This window comes from Cervus elaphus, chromosome 1, assembly GCF_910594005.1.
Source record: "Cervus elaphus chromosome 1, mCerEla1.1, whole genome shotgun sequence".
In the NCBI taxonomy this organism is placed as follows: domain Eukaryota; kingdom Metazoa; phylum Chordata; class Mammalia; order Artiodactyla; family Cervidae; genus Cervus; species Cervus elaphus.
Window position 1 is genome coordinate 37,743,876 of NC_057815.1, and position 21,595 is coordinate 37,765,470.

Sequence of the window (21,595 nt, forward strand, 5' to 3'; positions counted from 1 at the left end):
TTTCCGAAAGAGAGCACTTAAAGTCTACTTTGTGCAGCTTGACAAGAATTTATTAAGCATCTTTCATATCCAGTAATTAATACAGAGGGTATAACAGCTTTGGTGCAGACTTTCATTTGCTTATATGCCACAGTTCTTGGAAACTATAAATGATCTAAATTCTTAAGTTAGTTCAGTTTGAGTGAATCACAGAATTCTGAGTTAATGCTTGGTTTTCAAGATTTTCCCCAATTCTAGGGGATCCCAGAAGAGAGCTGCAAGGCATTTGAAACCAAGGGCTCCTGGTGATGGTCTGACTCTTATATGTCAGCTCATTTCCTGCATGAGCTCTTTTCCTGTATGAGCTCATTTCCTGTATAAACTCCTCACTTCTCTCAGGAGGAAAGAAGCAAAACTTTTTCTTGATCATATTTTGGTAACAGCTTTATTGAGATACAGTTGCTATAACCAATAATTCCCCTATTGAAAATACAATTTAGTAGTTTCTATTCACAGGCTTGCGCAACCCTCACCACAACTAATTTTAGAACATTTTCATCATCCCCAAAAGAACCCCATACCCTTTAAGCTCCTCAATCCTCTTGTCCTCCCCCACCCCAGCCCTAGGTCACCACTAATTTACTTTCTGTCTCTATACACCTCTATGCACCTGACTGTTCTGGGCTTTTCATGTAAATGACATCATACAGTATTTATCCTTATGTGTCTGGCTTCTTCCATTCAATAGTGTTTTCAGGGTGCATCCATGTTGTAGTGTACATCAATACCCCATTCCTATTTATTTCCAAATAATATTTTATTGTGTGAATCTACTATATTTTGTTTACCCATTCATAAGTTGATGGACATTTGAGTTATTTCTGCTTTCTGGGTATTATAAGTAATGCTGCTCTGAAGATTGGCATGCAACTTTTTGCATGAACATATACGTATAGTCCCCTTGGCTATATACCCAGGAGTGAAATTGCTGTATCATATGGCACCTCTGTGTTTTACCTTTTGAGTTCGACTGTCTTCCAAAATCACTGCAGTTCCCACCAGCAGTGTATGAGTGCTCTGATTTCCTACATTCTCACCAACACTTGTTATTATCTGTCATTTTGATCCCCTTTCTCATTTGGTTTCCTTCTGGAACATTCACAGCAGGGTAGCCTCCAGGAACTGGCTTTTCCTTTGGAGGGGTGTTTAGTGCGCTGGGTATTTTCTGTTTGTCCCTTCAGATCCTTCTGTGCCCTGGGGGACTGACCTCTGTGGACTGGCCTCTTGGCTTCCCAGCTTTCTAACTTCCGTTTGGCCAGTGAGATCAGAAGGAAGGAAGAAAGTGAACTGGGGCTTCCTCCTCCAGTTTCTGCTCTACTAAAGGCCTCAGCTCCTCTTAAGCAGCATTCTTCACAAAGCAGCCCTCTTCCGTTTTGTCTGCTACTCCTCCTTCTGCTCCTACAGGTCTAGCAGCGGTGCTGGCTGTCCACTGCTGGTCTCCATCTGCCCTGCACTCACCCTGTAAATAGTCCCTTTATTAAACTCCCCTGTTACTCAGTATGAATGCTGTCTGTTTCCTGCTGGGACCCTGAGGGATGCAGGCAGGGACCAGTTATTAATACTTCTCACCACTCTCCTTCCCGACTGCTCTTTCTGCATTGACTAGAGACTGCTGGCTGCAGAACTGTGTGTGAACACCAGCTATTTTTGTCTTTACAGGCTTATATCAAACTTGGGGACTACCGGAAGGCACTGGTGGATTGTGACTGGGCTCTGAAGGTAAGAAGATTGTTTCCTCTTCCACATGATGGAGGTGGTATTGCTCAAGGCTGGGTGTCTCAGTCCTGAAGTGAATAGAGGGGAGCTGTGGTGTATCATAGTGGGAAGTGGTGTAGACACTGCAGTCAGAGCCTTAGTTTCCTCATCTGTAAAATGGGAGAGAATAGAATTGTTGTGAGGGTTATGATAACACCTGTGGTGCCTCACCCACAGGAAGTACTCTAGAGAAACTGTTGTTAACATCGGCTTTTCAGGGTTTTATCACAATGGCTTACCCTTTACTATTGTGTTAGCAGACACTTTGCTTCTTGAGATAGTGAAGATGCGTCTTACACTTTCCAGAGCCAACCTGGGGGGCTTGTTTCTGCCACGTCGTCATTCTTCCTCATCAGTTCATCCTTTTCCCCTCCAGCTCTGATAATTTAGAAATATATCATAGCACCCCTCTGTGTAGAGAAATAATCAGAAGAAAGACTTTCTGTTGTTCCGCCTGGATGCTAGTCAGGCCTCAGGCAGATAGCATAACACTGTGCATGGTATTTCTGCAAAAATGGATAATCAAAGGTAGAGAGAAGGAAGGACTGTTAGTGGAAATCTTAGACGGGTTTTTAAAAGAGAAATGTCATGATCACTTCTTTGGAACATTATTTCAGATGACTAAATATTTAAATAACCTTTAATCCACATTCCCCCAAGTTACTCTGTCACAGGGGGCTTTAACTAAATAATCAAAACCAATGCCTCTCAACCTTCCTGCCAACGTAATAACAGAAGGAACATGAGCCCCTGGAGGGTCTAAAAGCAGAGAGCATGAAATTTCTTCTCAGGTGCAAATTATTTCTAGGGGCCCCTGGTGGCTCAGACAGTAAAGAGTCTGCCTGCAGTGCGGGAGACCCAGGTTCGATCCCTGTGTTGGGAAGATCCCCTGGAGAAGGAAATGGCAATCCACTCCAGTATTCTTGCCTGGAGAAACCCATGGACAGAGGAGCCTAGCAGGCTACAGTCCATGGGGTTGCAAAGAGTCGGACATGACTGAGCGACTTTGCTATATCTTGGAAATCCTTGCAAATTTTGCATTGCACACCATTAACTGTATCTATTTGTTTTAATATAACTGTATTATTTTAAATAACTTAAAATCAAGTAAAATTGAAGTGCCAGGAAAATGTGTCAGGTTTATCCTGGGCTTAGTTTCTCCAGCCCAGCCTAACCCAGCTTAGTGAGCAGGCACGGCCCAGCCAAGAGCCCATCACTGCAGCAGCACGTTGTCCCTGCCTACTTCCTTACTTTCTATTGAGAAGGTAGGCAAGGAATTTGAAACTCACCTTTCCTAATAACAGTTTCTAAAACACGAGGGTCTCTCCAAAACAGACATCTGGAGTGCTTGATTTCTTTACCCCCTAGAAGATATGGTGCAGGGAACACCGTGTCCCACGGCCTCGTGACAACCTTTAAGTGATGAGAACTGCCCAAAGCTGGTGCCTTCATGGTTCTTCATGGCTCCAGCAGAGATCTACTAGCCTGTTATGTCATTTTATGTGATCATGGTTTTTTGGTGTTTATTTATTTTTTTTTCCTACTATCATCTGTAAGAGAAGAGAGAAGCAAGGGCATTTTCCTCTGGTGTTTTAGCAATAAGAGCAAAAGCTGCGTTTCTGCTCGCTGGCTGTGACCCATCTCATTGGCTCGTTTCTGTTCTGGTCAACACCACAGTTATCCTTATCTTTCTAACAAGGAAGTTGAACCTCAGAGATTAATTAAGTAAACTGCCCGGGATCACATAGCCCACGTTGGCCTCGCCGTAGGCTGGTGCCCTGAGCCACTGACTGTAAACACCTCTCCTTGGAAACTGGAAACCCCGTCATCTCTGGGCGTGGCTCTCATTCCTTCTGTGGCAGAAACAAGATCTCGTGGGGCTTCTCATGAGTATCTTTTCTGAACTGTGAAGGCCCAAAGAGTTAATCACAGCCTCACGGTGATTCAGCACGACACGCTGGCCTATTCCTAAACGTTAATTGAAGCACGGTGTGACGAACGGTGAGAGCGAAGCAGAGCTGGTCCAGCATAACTGAGACCCAGCAACCAACCTTGATAAGAGCCCAGCGAGGCTCCCTGTTGCAGAGGATTAGGTGAACACTTGGAGGGCTGGGGAAAAAATGTGTAAGGAGATCTAAAAACTAACAATGGTTGGCTCTACATGGAAGCTGTGAATCAAAAGTTTCACATTTTAAAATATCAGTAGCGAACATCAGTGGCACTCCATTATTATTTTACTCCATGAAAGTATTAGTCCTTTCATGCCAATTTAGTATTTTTGACACCTGTGAATTGGCAGCGACAAGCCCATGTGATGATATTTCAAGGCCCATGTTCCTTGTCTGGGAAGATAAGGCAGTGAAACGGGTTTCAATTAGGATCAGAATCATTTCTTTCTTGGCAGAACTCTTCCTTCACAATAAAAGACATCTTCCTCTGAAGGCAGAATTCCTTTTAAGGGGATCTGGGGTTTGCCTGAGAGAGTCCTGGTGAGAGTTGATACCTCATCAAAGGAGAAAGGGCCTGTTAGTGAGAAAGCGTGTGAGCGGGCCCTGGTGTCAGTGTCTGCAGAGGCGTAGCCACAATACACCCCGTCAGGAGGGCACAGTGGGGCTCCCTTTCCCCTGTTGGAACCCTGACGTCTGCCGGTGAAGCCTTAGTTCCATCCCGTGTGAGTTCTGCAGGGTTCACACCACAGCTCCCTGCATTTCTTCTTCCTGCAGTTTCTCCTTCAAAGCTCTTGTCTCCTCGTGTGGGTTCAACACTCATCCCTGCCAGGGGCATTTCAGCTGCCCCCATCCCCGCATTTCGGCTGCCCCCACCCCCAAAGGTTTCTATGTTATTGTCTTGGCATCCTCTGAAATGCAGTATGTCTTTGTTAGACTACAGTAAGTCCCCTACATAGGAACAAGTTCCGTTCCAGGAGTGCGTTCATAAATCCAGTATGTTCATAAGTCCAATAATGTTAGCCATGGTACCCAACTAACACAATCGGCTATATAGTACTGTACTGTGATAGGTTTCACACAAATAATGCGTAAAAAGCAAATGAACAGAAAATAAAGAAAACATTTTTAATCAGCATACAGTACCTTGAAAAGTACAGTAGTTTGGTACAACAGTTGGCATACAGGGCTGGCAAGGAGTGAACAGGCAAGAAGGGTTACTGACTGGAGGAGGGAGATGTTGCTTGCTGGAACCAGATGCACACTTGCATCTTTGAAAGTTTGCAACTTGCAGGTTTGTATGTAGGGGACTTACTGTATATCTCTTCAGAGTGGGTTTCCTCCTTCTGAATTGCTGTAGCACTTCTCTGCATGAGATCCGGTGTGATTTCTCAGCCTTTGGGTCCTGGAGTCCAGTGGCTAGATCTTAATCCCAGTTCTTCCATTTAGGGTCTGTGTGACCTTAAACCTTTCTGACCCCTGGTTTCCTTATCTGTGAAATGGGAGTAATAACTATATCTCCTTCATAGAGTTGCTATAAGGTTTACATAAGATCATTCATATGAACCATATAGTCAGGACTGAAAATAATGGTAATTAATATAATTACCATCATTCACTTAGCAAGGAATCAGGAGATGATATTCATGAAAATGCATCTATAAAGTCCTCTTCAAATGTAATGATTATTGTTACCCCTTCTATTATTCTTTAGCTTTTCTTAAATTTTCCTTTTTGCCCTGAAATGGATTGCTTTTCTTGTAAATGCAGCAATAGCAGCTAACACTCTGTTACCTGGTATTGCACTGTTTTACACATGTTCTCTCCTCACAACAGCCCAGGAGAAACACTGTTACGATCTCCACTTTGCAGATGGGGATGATGACCTCAGAAAACCTGGGGCGCCTGGCCAGTGAGAGGCAGACAGGGCTTCACCCAGGACCTTCTAGACTCCTGAGCTTGGACTCCCTCTGTACATCCACATGCCTGACAGCATCTGACCCGGAACAAGGCCTGGCACATAAAAGGGCTTCAGTGAATTAACTGGATGCTTTAAGTTTATGTCTTTGTCCTATATCATTCCCTCTGTAGTTACAGTAATTCAGAGCAGGCCAGTGCAGGGTCCCTTGAACAAGCAGTATTGTTTCAGCCATAAGTTTCATAAGTTTTAAAGGGGGCTCACTTTCTGATCAAAAGTGATAACAAGCATAAGTTCCCGGTATGTATATTGTGGTTTATTTCGAGGGAGGAACTTGCCAGGCTTCCTAAGATGTAATAATAACCTCAGTTGTTTACCCAGAGTAAATTTTCCTACCTGCTAATAAACCAGTGGTTCTCAAACTTGGTTGGGCATTTATATTACCTGGAGAGTGTAAGAAATTATCGATGCCTCAGTCCTACCCATGGGTATAATTTAATTGCTGTGGGTTTCCGGTGGGCTGTCAGGATTTTTTTTACAAGCACCCCCAGGTGATTCTAATGTTCAACCAGGGTCAAGAGCTCTTCTAAAGTAAGGGTTTCTGGTTTGTTTCCTGGTTGAGTTTCATTAATGGAAATGAAAACTGGCGAGTATCATGAATTAATTTGATATAGAGCTTACTTGTGCATCCAGGCTTCTTGCAAGCATCAATTATTTTGGTCACAGATGCACAGAAAAAGTCTTAATTGTCAACTCTGGTGGCTGTCCTGGGAATCAAAGCGCTGCCCTAACCCTATTAGCTGGGCAGTTGGTGCTGATGATTTCAAATCTTCCAAAACATCTGATCAGTGATTCTCTTTTATGCAGTGTGATGAAAAATGCACAAAAGCGTATTTCCACATGGGAAAAGCCCACCTAGCCCTAAAGAACTACAGTGAGGTAAGTGCAAGAGGAAGCTTAAGTGGTATGTTTGATCTTGGAGCAGTGCTTCAGAGTGTCTCAGAGGAGAACCACATTCCTCCAAGTTGATGAGATGTTAATCCACGTTTCAGTATTTTCCACAGTAAATCTTAGAGTTGGGGAGGATATTGAGTGTCATCTGGTACAGCCCCACCTGCCATAGGAACCTCTTCTGCCGTGTCTTCTCCCAGTGTTCTTTCAGCCCCAGGAGGAGCATCTCTGGAGAAAAGACATAAGCAAAAAGATGAAAAAGCAAAATTCACTTGTGATCTCATCACCAGAAAGCAACCATGCAGATATATGTACACACTGAGATATATTTTGTAATAGCAGCTTTGTTAAGATCTAATTCAGGTGTCAAACGATTCTTCTATGGAAGATACACAACTCAGTGGTTTTTAGTGTCTTGTCAGAATTGCACAGTCAACTTTAGAACATTTTTGTCACCCACTAGCAGTCACTTCCCTTCCCTCCACCCCCACCCCCAGTTCACCCCTAGGCAACTAATAATCTACTGCTGTCTTTATCCATTTGCCTGTTCTACACTATTAATATAAATAGAACTATACAATTTGTGGTCTTTCATGACTGGTTTCTTTCACTTAGCATAATGTTTGCAAGTTTCATCCATGTTGTAATATATTAATATGTAGTACTTCATTTCTTTTATTGCCAAACAATATTCCATTTATGGATATACCACATTTTATTTATCCGTTCGTCAGTTGAACATGTGACTTATTTCCATTTTTGGCTATTATGAACATCCATGTACAAGCATTTGTATAGACACATGTTTACAGTCTCTTTGGCTATACACCCAGGAGTGAAACTGATGCGGTGTTTATTCTTTGGAAGAATTGCCCATGTGATTTCCAGACTGGCTGTATCATTTGGCATTCCTGCCAGCAGTGTATGTTTCTGATTTCTCCACATCCCAGACAGTATTTGCTATATTTGTCTTTTTTATTATACCCGTCCTGATGAGTATACCACCTTATAGTGGTATTTCATAATTTTGATTTGCATTTCTCTGTTGGCTAATAATGTTGAGTCTCTTTTCATGTGCTTATTGGCCATTTATGTATCTTTGGAGAAATGTCTCTTCAGATCCTTTGTCTATTTTATCAATAGGTTGTCTTTTTATATTGAATATAAATGTAATCAATCTGGTATAAATTTATATTTATATAACTTAAATATCAAGTAATATAAATATTATCATAATGTAATATTCAATATAAATTCTGGATACAAGTCCCTTATCAGATAAATGATTTAAAAATATTTTCTTCCATTCTCTGTGTTATCTTTTCACTTCATAGCACAAAAGTTTTTTTAATTTTAATGAAAGTCTACATTACCTAATTTTTTCCTTTGATTGCCTATGATTTTGATATCAAATGTAAGAAACCATTGCCTAATCCAAGATCTAAGAATTTTATGGCTTTACCACTTGTATTTAGATCTCTGATCCAGTTCAAGTTAATTTTTGTATAGAGTGTGAGGAAGTGATCCAACTTCATTCTTTTACATGTGACTATCCGGCCTCCTGTGGAGAAGGCGATGGCACCCCACTCCAAGTACTCTTGCCTGGAAAATCCCATGGACAGAGGAACCTGGTAGGCTGCAGTCCATGGGGTCGCTAACAGTCCGGCACGACTGAGCGACTTCACTTTCACTTTTCACTTTCATGCATTGGAGAAGGAAATGGCAACCCACTCCAGTATTCTTGCCTGGAGAATCCCAGGGACGGGGGAGCCTGGTGGGCTGCCGTCTATGGGGTCGCACAGAGTCGGACACGACTGAAGTGACTTAGCAGCAGCATCCGGCCTCCTGAGAAATCTGTATGCAGGTCAAGAAGCAACAGTTAGAATTGGACATGAGGCAACAGACTGGTTCCAAATTGGGAAAGGACTATGTCAAGGCTGTATATTGTCACCCTGCTTATGTAACTTATATGCATAGTACATCATGCAAAATGTTGGGCTGGATGAAGCACAAGCTGGAATCCTGACTTCTGGGAGAAATATCAATAACCTCAGATACACAGATGACACCACTCTTATGGCAGAAAGTGAAGAGGAACTAAAGAGCCTCTTGATGAAAGTGAAAAAGGAGAGTAAAAACGCTGGCTTAAAATTGAGTATTCAAAAAACTAAGATCATGGCATTCAGCCCCATCACTTCATGGCAAATGATGGGGAAACAATGGAAACAGTGACAGCCTTTATTTTCTTGGGCTCCAAAATCTACAGATGGTGACTGCAGCCATGAAATTAAAAGACACTTGCTCCTTAGAAGAAAAGCTATGACCAACCTAGACAGCATATTAAAAAGCAGAGACATTACTTTGCTGACAAAGGTCCATCTAGTCAAAACTATGGTTTTTCCAGTAGTCATGTATGGCTGTGAGAGTTGGACTGTAAAGAAAGCTGAGCACTGAAGAATTGATCCTTTAGAGCTGTGGTATTAGATAAGACTCTTGAGAGTCCCTTGGACTGCAAGAAGATCAAACCCCAGTCAATCCTAAAGGAAATCAGTCCTGAATATTCATCGGAAGGACTGATGCTGAAGCTGAAACTCCAAAACTTTGGCCACCTGATGTGAAGAACTGACTCCTTAAAAAAGACCCTGATGCTGGGAAAGATTGAAGGTGGGAGGAGAAGGGGATGACAGAGGATGAGATGGTTGGATGGCATCACTGACTGGATGGACATGAGTCTGAGTAAAATCCGGGAGTTGGTGATGGACAGGGAGGCCTGGCATGCTGCAGTCCGTGGGATGGCAAAGAATCAAACATGACTGGGCGACTGAACTGAACTGAAATTCCTAATTTGTCTCTCTTCCCCCTTTCCCCTTTGGTAACTATAAGTTTTTTTCCTATGTCTGTAGGTCTATTTCTATATAAGTTCATTGTGTCATTTTTTTTTTTAGATTTCACATATAAGGAATATCATATTTGTCTTTTTCTGGCTTACTTCACTTGGTATGATAATTTCTAGGTCTGTCCATGTTGATGTGAATGGAATTGTTTTATTCTTCTTTTATGGCTGAGTAATATAAATAATAAATGCTGGAGAGGGTGTGGAGAGAAAGTAGCCCTCCTACGCTGTTGGTGGGAATATAAATTGGACAACAGTATAGAGGTTCCTTAAAAACACTAAAAATAGAGCTACCTTATGATCCCATAATCCCACTCGTGAGCATATATCTAGGGAAAGTCATAATTCAAAAAGATGCATGCACCCATGTTCACTGTTGCACTATTTACAATAGCCAAGACATGTAAGCAGCCTAAATGCCCATTGTCAAATGAATGAATAAAGATGTGGTATATTTATACAATGGAATGTTATTCAGACAGATGGAATTTTAATGGAGATTGCATTGAATTGCATTGAATATTGTTAACAATATTAAGGCTTCCAATCCATGAACATGAGATGTATTTCCATTTACAAGATATAATGTGTTTAAAAAGAAATTGCTCCCTATTGTACATTTTTTAAAAATTATTCTCTGTTGGAGTTTAATTCAAAAATAATATAAACTTATCAGGATAAAGTCAAATAATAGAGAAGTAAAAAGGAAAATGTTAATCCCCTGTCCACCAAATTCCATTTAGTCATTAATTTATTTAGTTAATTATTTCACTCAGCAAATATTTAATGCATACTCTCTGTGTCCCAGGCACTGTTCTAGGCAGCAGGAAATCAGCAGGAAGCCAGAGAAAATCCTTGACTCACTTTCTCGCAGTAAAGGTGACCTGTTGCAAGATAGAAACCAAATAAGTAGATGTGTGGTACATTAGATAGTGATAAGTGTCACTGGGAAGTGGTGAAGGTGAGATTGGGTTTATAGAGAGTGGCCAGGGAAGGATTCTCTGAAGGAAAGGGGGGCATGAAGTGAGGAAACCATGTGGATATACAGTGGAGGAATGGTCCAGATAGACAGATGGTTAGAATGGAACGAGCAAGGAGGGTGAGAGGAGATAGGGTGAGCCTGTGGGAGTGTGTGAGGGACTGATGCCCTAGGCCCCTACAGGTTTATGGAAGGACCTGGACTCTTATTTTGAGTGCTCTGGGAACCATCAGAAGGTTTTGAGTAAAGGACTGAAATGATTTGACTTGTATTCTAAAGGATCACTCTGCTGTATTGAGAATGTATCTTGACATGGTAAGAAAAAGACAGAAAACCAGTCAGAACGCTATTGCAACAAATCATCCAAGTGAGACGTGATGATGGCTTGGACCAGGTTGGTGACAATGAAGGTGGTAAGAAGTGAGGGCTTCTGCTTATATGCTCACAGTGAAGTCAAAGAGAATTACTGATAGATTAGAGCTAGGGTTGAAAAGAAGTTGGAAACAGGGATATTATCTTAGTCCTTTGGGGTTCCATAGACCAGGTGGCTTATACAACAAAGGTTGATTTCTCCCAATTCTAGGAAGTCCAAGATCAAGATGCTAGCAAATTCAGTGTCTGATGAGGGCCTTTGTCCTAGTTCATAGACAGACAGCAGGAGCAAGGAAGATCTCTGGGTCTCTTTAATAAGGGTACTCATCTCCCTCATGATGGCTCCACCTCTGACCCAGTCGCCTCCCGGAGCCCAGACATCCAGATCCATCACACTGGGGATTAGGTTTCAACATGAATTTTGGGAAGATCCAAACATTCAGTCTATTACAGTTACCATGTCCAATATCTTGCAACACTCTTTCCTGTTTTAATGGGATGTTTTTCTCTTCAGTTTATTTCTTAATCCTGATCTTCTAGATGAGTCTTGAGCCTTAAGATATCTGAGAACCATTTTTTCTCCCTCCTGAGCTTTTCTTCTCTGCCCTAAACCTGTCATCCTAAACCCATTAGCAAGAATCTTTCTTCTGTAGAAACTTTCTAACAGTGTCTTCAGCGAGAGCCCCTCACTCTCAGGGGTTCTAGTTGACTATTCCATGGCCAGTGAACAGCCCCCTTCACTAGCCCTTTGCAGCCTGCACATTTGAATAGGCAATTGTCTCTTCCTGTACCGAAGTCTCCGTCAACAATGTTTCTAGCTTCATTTATTTCCTTATTCCATGTGGGCATATCTGACAGGTAGCCTCCTATTCTTTCTCAGTGCAGATATCGTATCTGAATTTTGCATTAACCTTACGATTATTCCTCTCCCAGCCAGTCATGAACCATGAGAATTTAGGAGTGGTTATTTTCCATCACAGACTGTATCTGACAACACTGTTTTTAAAAATGAATTTTGCTAATGGTTTGTCAATTTTGTTTATTTTTTCAAAAAACCAGCTTTTAGCTTTGTTGATTTTTGCTATGGTCTCTTTAGTTTCTTTTGCATTTATTTCTGCCCTGATTTTTAAGATTTCTTTCCTTCTGCTAACCCTGGGGTTCTTCATTTCTTCCTTCTCTAATTGCTTTAGGTGTAGAGTTATGTTATTTATTTGGTTTTTTTCTTGTTTCTTGATGTAAGCCTGTAATGCTATGAACCTTCCCCTTAGCACTGCTTTTACAGTGTCCCATAGGTTTTAGGTTGTTGTGTTTTCATTTTCATTCATTTCTATACATATTTTGATTTCTTTTTGATTTCTTCTATGATTTGTTGGTTATTCAGAAGCGTGTTATTTACCCTCCATATGTTTGAATTTTTAACAATTTTTTTTCCTGTAATTGAGATCTAATCTTACTGCACTGTGGTCAGAAAAGATGACTGGAATGATTTCAATTTTTTTGAATTTTCCAAGACCAGATTTATGGCCCAGGATGTGATCTATTCTGGAGAAGGTTCCGTGTGCACTTGAGAAAAAGGTGAAGTTGATTGTTTTGGGGTGAAATGTCCTATAGATATCAATTAGGTCTAGCTGGTCCATTGTGTCATTTAAGGTTTGTGTTTCCTTGTTAATTTTCTGTTTAGTTGATCTATCCATAGTTGTGAGTGGGGTATTAAAGTCTCCCACTATTATTGTGTTACTATTAATTTCCTCTTTCATACTCGTTAGTGTTTGCCGTACCACTAGCAAGACTCATTAAGAAACAAAGAGAGAAGAACCAAATTAACAAAATTAGAAATGAAAATGGAGAGATCACAACAGACAACACTGAAATACAAAGGATCATAAGAGACTACTACCAGCAGCTCTATGCCAATAAAATGGACAACTTGGATGAAATGGACAAATTCTTAGAAAAGTATAACTTTCCAAAACTGAACCAGGAAGAAATAGAAGATCTTAACAGACCCATCACAAGCAAGGAAATTGAAACTGTAATCAAAAATCTTCCAGCAAACAAAAGCCCAGGACCAGATGGCTTCACAGCTGAATTCTACCAAAAATTTAGAGAAGAGCTAACACATATCTTACTCAAACTCTTCCAGAAAATCGCAGATGAAGGTAAGCTTCCAAACTCATTCTATGAGGCCACCATCACCCTAATTCCAAAACCAGACAAAGATGCCACAAAACAAGAAAACTACAGGCCAATATCACTGATGAACATAGATGCAAAAATCCTTAACAAAATTCTAGCAAACAGAATCCAACAACATATTAAAAAAATCATACACCATGACCAAGTGGGCTTTATTCCAGGAATACAAGGATTCTTTAATATCCGCAAATCAATCAATGTAATACACCACATTAACAAATTGAAAGATGAAAACCATATGATTATCTCAATAGATGCAGAGAAAGCCTTTGACAAAATTCAACACTCATTTATGATTAAAACTCTCCAGAAAGCAGGAATAGAAGGAACATACCTCAACATAATAAAAGCTATATATGACAAACCCACAGCAAGCATCACCCTCAATGGTGAAAAATTGAAAGCATTGCCCCTGAAATCAGGAACAAGACAAGGGTGACCACTCTCACCACTACTATTCAACATAGTCTTGGAAGTTTTGGCCACAGCAATCAGAACAGAAAAAGAAGTAAAAGGAATCCAGATAGGAAAAGAAGAAGTGAAACTCTCACTGTTTGCAGATGACATGATCCTCTACATAGAAAACCCTAAAGACTCTACCAGAAAATTACTAGAGCTAATCAATGAATATAGTAAAGTTGCAGGATATAAAATTAACACACAGAAATCCCTTGCATTCCTATATACTAACAATGAAAAAACAGAAAGAGAAATTAAGGAAACAATACCATTCACCATTGCAACAAAAAGAATAAAATACTTAGGAGTATATCTACCTAAAGAAACAAAAGACCTATACATAGAAAACTATAAAACACTGATGAAAGAAATCAAAGAGGACACAAACAGATGGAGAAACATACTGTGTTCATGGATTGGAAGAATCAATATTGTCAAAATGGCTATTCTACCCAAAGCAATCTATAGATTCAATGCAATCCCTATCAAGCTACCAACGGTATTTTTCACAGAACTAGACCACAGAATTTCACAATTTGTATGGAAATACAAAAAACCTCGAATAGCCAAAGTAATCTTGAGAAAGAAGAATGGAACTGGAGGAATCAACCTGCCTGACTTCAGACTCTACTACAAAGCCACAGTCATCAAGACAGTATGGTACTGGCACAAAGACAGAAATATAGATCAATGGAACAGAATAGAAAGCCCAGAGATAAATCCACGAACCTATGGACACCTTATCTTTGACAAAGGAGGCAAGGATATACAATGGAAAAAAGACAACCTCTTTAACAAGTGGTGCTGGGAAAACTGGTCAACCACTTGTAAAAGAATGAAACTAGAACACTTTCTAACACCATACACAAAAATAAACTCAAAATGGATTAAAGATCTAAATGTAAGACCAGAAACTATAAAACTCCTAGAGGAGAACATAGGCAAAACACTCTCCAACATAAATCACAGCAAGATCCTCTATGACCCACCTCCCAGAATATTGGAAATAAAAGCAAAACTAAACAAATGGGACCTAATGAAACTTAAAAGCTTTTGCACTACAAAGGAAACTATAAGTAAGGTGAAAAGACAGCCCTCAGATTGGGAGAAAATAATAGCAAATGAAGAAACAGACAAAGGATTAATCTCAAAAATATACAAGCAACTCCTGCAGCTCAATTCCAGAAAAATAAATGACCCAATCAAAAAATGGGCCAAAGAACTAAACAGACATTTCTCCAAAGAAGACATACAGATGGCTAACAAACACATGAAAAGATGCTCAACATCACTCATTATCAGAGAAATGCAAATCAAAACCACAATGAGGTACCATTACACGCCAGTCAGGATGGCTGCTATCCAAAAGTCTACAAGCAATAAATGCTGGAGAGGGTGTGGAGAAAAGGGAACCCTCTTACACTGTTGGTGGGAGTGCAAACTAGTACAGCCACTATGGAGAACAGTGTGGAGATTTCTTAAAAAACTGGAAATAGAACTGCCATATGACCCAGCAATCCCACTTCTGGGCATACACACTGAGGAAACCAGATCTGAAAGAGACACATGCACCCCAATGTTCATCGCAGCACTGTTTATAATAGCCAGGACATGGAAGCAACCTAGATGCCCATCAGCAGATGAATGGATAAGGAAGCTGTGGTACATATACACCATGGAATATTACTCAGCCGTTAAAAAGAATTCATTTGAATCAGTCCTAATGAGATGGATGAAACTGGAGCCCCTTATACAGAGTGAAGTAAGCCAGAAAGATAAAGAACATTACAGCATACTAACACATATATATGGAATTTAGAAAGATGGTAACGATAACCCTATATGCAAAACAGAAAAAGAGACACAGAAATACAGAACAGACTTTTGAACTCTGTGGGAGAATGTGAGGGTGGGATATTTCAAAAGAACAGCATGTATACTATCTATGGTGAAACAGATCACCAGCCCAGGTGGGATGCATGAGACAAGTGCTCGGGCCTGGTGCACTGGGAAGACCCAGAGGAATCGGGTAGAGAGGGAGGTGGGAGGGGGGATCGGGATGGGGAATACGTGTAAATCTATGGCTGATTCATATCAATGCATGACAAAACCCACTGAAATGTTGTGAAGTAATTAGCCTCCAACTAATAAAAAAAAATAAAATAAAATAAAATTTTTTTAAAAAATGAATTTTGAAATATTGCCCGTTGCCCCCACAGAACCAGAGAAGTCTAAACAAAATGTCAAATGCACGCTGCGTTCCCCATGCCTGCCTCTGACGAGGGGAGCAGGGGAGGCTGGGAGGAGATAATGAAGAAGCCAAGCCCTGTGGTAGCCAGTGCCTTTCTTATAATCACCGCTCCCCGCTAGCCACTCTTCATGGCCTTGTTTCTTTCTTCCAGTCTAGAGAGTGTTATCAGAAGATCTTAGAAATAAACCCCCAGCTGCAGACACAGGTAAAAGGTGAGACTTCCTGCTGACGTCCTTGTTTGAATTGCACCTCCCCTCTGCTCTGGCTCTGGGGTGCCCTCCACGCCTTCTCTGCGCTTGGCCACAGGCACAGCCTTGCCCAGCCCTGCACAGTCCAATCCTCTCATTAACCACCCTGCCCGCCTCCTTTTTCTCTGTTCTTGGCCTTCCTCCTTTTCTCTACCATCCTCCCCCAGAGCTTTCTAGACAGCAAACGATGTTGTCCTTAAATGATTCCAAGATGTTCTAAGATTCTGAGTAGAAACTGTACACTCTTCCTAAAAGTTTTCCATGCTGAAAACAAGTTTGAATTATTCTCATGCTTTCTGCCTCTCAACTTTCCATCCTCAGAAAGAGGTTGGTCCACGAGTTGCTTGTTAGGATGTTGCTGTGCTTCTCCTCCTTGTTTTGCTAGATTACCTGAATCAGGTAGATCTTCTGGAGAAAGCAGACCTTCAAGAGAAGGAAGCCCAGGAGTCACTGGACTCAGGAAAGAACTCGGCCGTGACGACCAAGAATCTCCTGGAGACTCTTTCCAAGCCTGATCAGATCCCTTTGTTCTACGCAGGGGGGATTGAAATCCTAACTGAGATGATGAAGGACTGTAAGCCAGCAGTGTGTGTGATCTCATGAATGTTGTCTAGTATGAAGGGACAGAGTTTAGAGGTCTGACCATATGAGGCAAAGAATCCCTTCCTCCATTCCTTCCACAGATATTGATTGAAGATCTGTTATAATATAGATGCTAAAGGGGTTGCTTAAGAAATGTCCCCCACCCAGCCAGCTCCATCCTCTCCTCTGCTGACACTGCACACACCTGCAATAAATACCAGACACACAATGCAACGAAAAACAGCATACACCCACTGCATATATACTTAACATGCACACACACAGCATGTGCTCACGTCATGTACACACACACACCATGCACGTGGGATACAGACCCCATATATGCTTATATCGCATATTCACACACCACACACATCCACCTCTCATCTGTTCCCCATGGGCTGCACATACCCACACACCATTTGCATACCCCACACTTACCCCATGCGAAAGTTGCTCAGTCATGTCTGACTCTGCGACCCCATGTACTGTAGCCAGCCAGGCTCCTCTGTCCATGAAATTCTCCAGGCTAGAATGCTGGAGTGGGTAGCCCTTCCTTTCTCCAGGGGATCGTCCCAACTCAGGGATCAAACCCAGATCTCCTACATTACAGGGGGATTCTTTACCATCTGAACCACCAGGGAAGCCCCCAAATACTGGAGTGGGTAGCCTATGCCATCTACAGTGGCTCTTCCTGACCCAGGAATCGAACTGGGGTCTCCTGCATTGCAGGCAGATTCTTTACCATCTGAACCACCAGGGAAGCCCCAAAATAATGGAGTGGGTAGTCTATTCCTTCTCCAGGGCATCTTCCCAATTCAGGAATCGAACTGGGGTCTCCTGCATTGCAGGTGGATTCTTTACCAGCTGAGCTACCAGGGAAGCCCCACATACCCCATATATACCCCCAAGCACCCTGTGTTATCCCCACATACCTCCCCCCAACTATAGAGGAATGGAAGACAGAATTTTGTAAGATAAACCATGAAGTTCATCCCAGTCACACTTAATAGTTTCTTAGGATGTGAAAAGAGTTTGAGAGCAAACATCAGCTATCCTCCCACTAATGAGACCCATGCTGCTCTCTTACCAGTTCCTGTAATCAGTGATCCCAGGACTGAAACTTTCCTTGTCTCTCAGTGCCAGAATGTTGTTTGTTTGTACAAATGGATGGAATCTAACTTCTCTTTAGTGTACAGTGGAGGGTGCTCAAACACCCCTGCAGTAGTTTCTTGAAGATTATCAGTTCCTCTCTAGAGCCTGGAAACAGCTTTGAAATAAACATTTAAGAACAGATGGATATGGCAGTTCTTCCAGCAGGTTAAGCAGCTCCTGGAGACTCTCTAAAGCTTACAAAATGAGGAGTTGTCAGATCACTCACAGGGCCACCTGGACCCAGCTTTCCTGTGAACAGGATGTCCCTCTTACTGTGATACCAAGTGGCTGATGATAGGTGTAGGTTTCAGAATGGGAGGCATTAATTTCTGCCCAAACTGTGGATTTGGTGACCTAGACATTCCATATTGGTTTTCTGTTATCTGGCTCTGTGACAGCTAGATGGTTCAGGCAGACAGTTCAGGATTCTGACGATGTGGTTTTCTCCGAATTTGTTTCAGGCACAGAACGAACTTTATTCAGAACAAACAATGGATTCAGTATCATCAGTGAGAATGAGGTCATAAGAAGGTAGGGATGCTTGCAAAGACAGCCTGGCCTCAAAGGAAGGAAAGACAACCATGTCTTATGCAATCAGACACTCGGCACACAGGCAGCGTGGTGGTAGATAGTACTACTTTCAGTCGGTACCGGGTGCCATGTGAGACCCTTGAGCTGGGAGCAGCTTGAGTTAGACCACAGTTAACAATTGCAGAGAGAGTGAAGTTAGCAAAACTTGCCAGGGTTCCTCCAAGCCCTTCAAAGTCAGAGAAATGACCATTCTTGCTGGGGGTTTTCCCACCCGTTTTTGCAAGATAGCTCTTTGTTCCTTTCCTCTTTTGGAATTTGCTGATCATTTCAGGAAATGAGATCAGCTGGGTCCTGGCTGATCCCATTTATAATTTCATCTGAACAAAGACTCATACGGCAGGAGGTAGTTTGCTAAATGTATTTTAATTTTATTTTGTACTTCAGTTGTTCTGATGCAATTCCTGGGGATTAGGACAAGACATGGGTTGGAGTCACTGGCACACATTTGTGGGCGTGAGGAGGCCTGTGAACAGTTCGCTCGTCTGGTGCATCCATCGCCCTGGCCCCTGGCTCACTGTCCTCCTTCCAGGCAGCCCCAGCTTCCTCAGCCGCATCCTTGTCCTGGACCTCAGTTCAGGGCTTAGCAGTCCCTCGGTCCTGGTGACCTGCTGAAACCCACATTTGAGGAGTCTGGAGGTGAAATGAAACCAACTGAAAGGAAGATCAAGACTGCAATTTTAATATGTCTCTCCCTTGCCCACTGTAGGTGCTTTTCTACAGCAGGAAAAGATGCCGTGGAAGAGACGGTGTGCTTATCTGTTCTCAGACTCTGGCAGGCAGTGTGCAGTGAGAACGGTAAGCCAGGGGACCACCCTCAATCATCACCAATGCACTGGGAATGGGAGAGTTACAGAGCAGGGGCAGGGGCGGGCATGACTGTGCCCCTGGGACAGGCCCTGGAGAGTGGAGGTCTAGGCCGTCCCCTGGAAAAAACACGCAGACTCGCGCTGCACCCTCATAGCTGCCTCCACGGTGGGCAAGGTCACGGTCGGCATCACGTCTCATCACCTGGGTGCTTGCCCTGCTCTTTGCAGACAAGCAGCTTCACTTCTTGCATTGGCAGTGGGGCGGGTAGAGTTTTTCCTTTTCTGTGCTGAAAAATAGTGCTCCTTTTTGCTGACCGTAGTACCCATTTCAGCATCATGAGATTTACGGCCATCCCTGATGGCCTCTTGTGACACTGGTTAATACTGAGTGCTTAATATTGAGACAGTGACATGCTTTGGAGATTTTATTTACCCTAACTCTTCCCTTTTTACATATTAGCATCTTCCGGGGTTTGCTAAATTTTTATAGTCGCCACTTCAGTGACCTCAATGTAAATAAAAATTTTAGGTGTTTCATTTTAAAAAAAAAAAGTGTTTTTTCAAATGAGGGAAAATGTTTGACGTTGAACACAAAACAGTGAAAATGGGAATAGTAATAGCTGTGTCTCCCATGCATGGGAAGTCAGCGAGGGAGCTTATGAATGCAGCCTGTAAATGGTTAAGTGCTGAATATGAGAGAATATGATTTTTTTTTTTATTCATTTAGTAGAGTGGAGGAATCACCTTAAATTCTAGAAATCTTAGGTTCTAGAGAATCAGGGGGCCTCTTCCATGAAGGGAATTATGCTCAGACTAACATCCTTATCAAGGTGCCTTGCTACTCATAGGACACTGTGTGGGCTCCGGGTGGTGTTTGCATAGATCCCCTTGCCTGAGATTAAGAAGATGGACTTGGTGACCAGATGTTTCCTCAGTCCTAATGGGGCCTGTATCTCTCTGTACAGCCCTGCTTCCTCAGTCTGCACCCTACTTTGGTTTCTGTGAACCTTGGGGTCACATCGTTTTTAACATCTGGAAATACACCGTCAGACACAACTTAGGACTTAAATGCTCTGTCTCAGGTGAATGGAATCTTGGTATATCTAATTCAATAAATACAGAGACATTTTTAAATAGGACAAAGGAATGCTTGAAAGGAAAGACGTGGAAATAGGTCTGTGATATAGTGCTGACTGGAGAGAAAAGCCAGTTACAGGGAAGGGTGTATTATGTTTTAACATTATTCATATGAATACTAGCCCCCCTTAGGGAAAGGGCTTACCTGGAGGATGTTACAGAGAAGAAACTTTATGCACATTTTGTGTTATTTGAGTTGTTTACAGTGAGCTACTTTCCATTTTTTTTCTGTAATCTAAACAAACTGTGCTCTGTTTCAGAGCTTAGCCTCGTATTCCAGCCTGTATCCCTCTGCCTGCTCTCAGATAAATTCATGCACTGGGTTAGAAAATGAACTGGGTAAAACGGGGAGAGGGCATATCCAATGCTACCACCCTAGAAGTAGTTCACCGACCAGGAAGGGTAGCGTGCTTCATTCATTAATGTTCTCATGTGGTCATTCTAGTTTTCTAGAAAGAGCTCAGATGGTTGCTTTGGCCATTAGATGAAAATCTGTGGTCTAAAGCTCTTTCACCATTCAGCTGATTTCTTTCCCTTTCTTCACATTTCCAGGTACCGTGTACCATGGGGCCTTTGGCAAGAACAATGATCCTAGCTAACATATATGTATGTGCCAGTCCCTGCTCTCCACACCATCACATATTAACTCATTTCATCATCATAACAACTCTGTTACATTGGTCCTCTTCCTTGTTCCACTAATGAGGAAGCTGATAACTCAGCTAAGGGCATTTCCTGGTCATTCAGACCCAACAGTCTGCTTCTAGAATCCATGCTCTTACCTTCATTATCCTGCCTCCTGGAGAAGAATTGGGTTTCTCGTTTAGAGGAGGGAGGACAGAGCCCGTGTGACCGCCGTGGTCTGCATGAGGCCGACGTGCCCTGTGTTTTGCAGAGGAGAACCAGCGCCTGCTTGTGCTGCGCCCGGACACGGGCGGGCTCCTGCCCTCCCTCCTGACCTCCAGGGTCCCGGCCATCCGGCAGCAGAGCCTGGCGCTGCTGCTGCAGCTCACCCAGACGGAGAATGGACAGAACCTGATCATCGGCCACCTTGACCTGACCCTGTAAGGCTCTGCGTGCGTGCGGGCGGGAGCTTCCCTGCGGCATCTCAGGTTTCACCTGCCATGTTAAGACCTGTCCCCTTTCCCACATCTCTGATGTGAGAGGAGCCAGCCAACCAGATTAAGGATAAAAAAAAAAAAAAAAAAAAACAGAAGGAGGCTTTGAGAGGAACTCTCCCTCTTAAGGACCTCCAGGACAAACTCCTGTCTGAACTTACTACCATGGACAGTGTCACTTCTGAGCTTGTTTCTTTTC

General features: G+C 42.4%; 1 protein-coding gene across 2 annotated transcripts in view; it reads left to right on the forward strand.

The window, feature by feature from the left end:
- Positions 1–21,595, forward strand: part of TTC12 (tetratricopeptide repeat domain 12) — a 52,746-nt gene that overhangs the window by 14,895 nt on the left and 16,256 nt on the right. For both annotated transcript variants that reach the window (XM_043899530.1, XM_043899541.1), the window contains 7 exons: positions 1,699–1,758; positions 6,526–6,597; positions 15,911–15,971; positions 16,393–16,581; positions 18,206–18,275; positions 19,042–19,130; positions 21,174–21,342. In XM_043899530.1, coding sequence (XP_043755465.1) covers positions 1,699–1,758; positions 6,526–6,597; positions 15,911–15,971; positions 16,393–16,581; positions 18,206–18,275; positions 19,042–19,130; positions 21,174–21,342 — 710 coding nt within the window. The remainder of the gene's footprint in view (positions 1–1,698; positions 1,759–6,525; positions 6,598–15,910; positions 15,972–16,392; positions 16,582–18,205; positions 18,276–19,041; positions 19,131–21,173; positions 21,343–21,595) is intronic.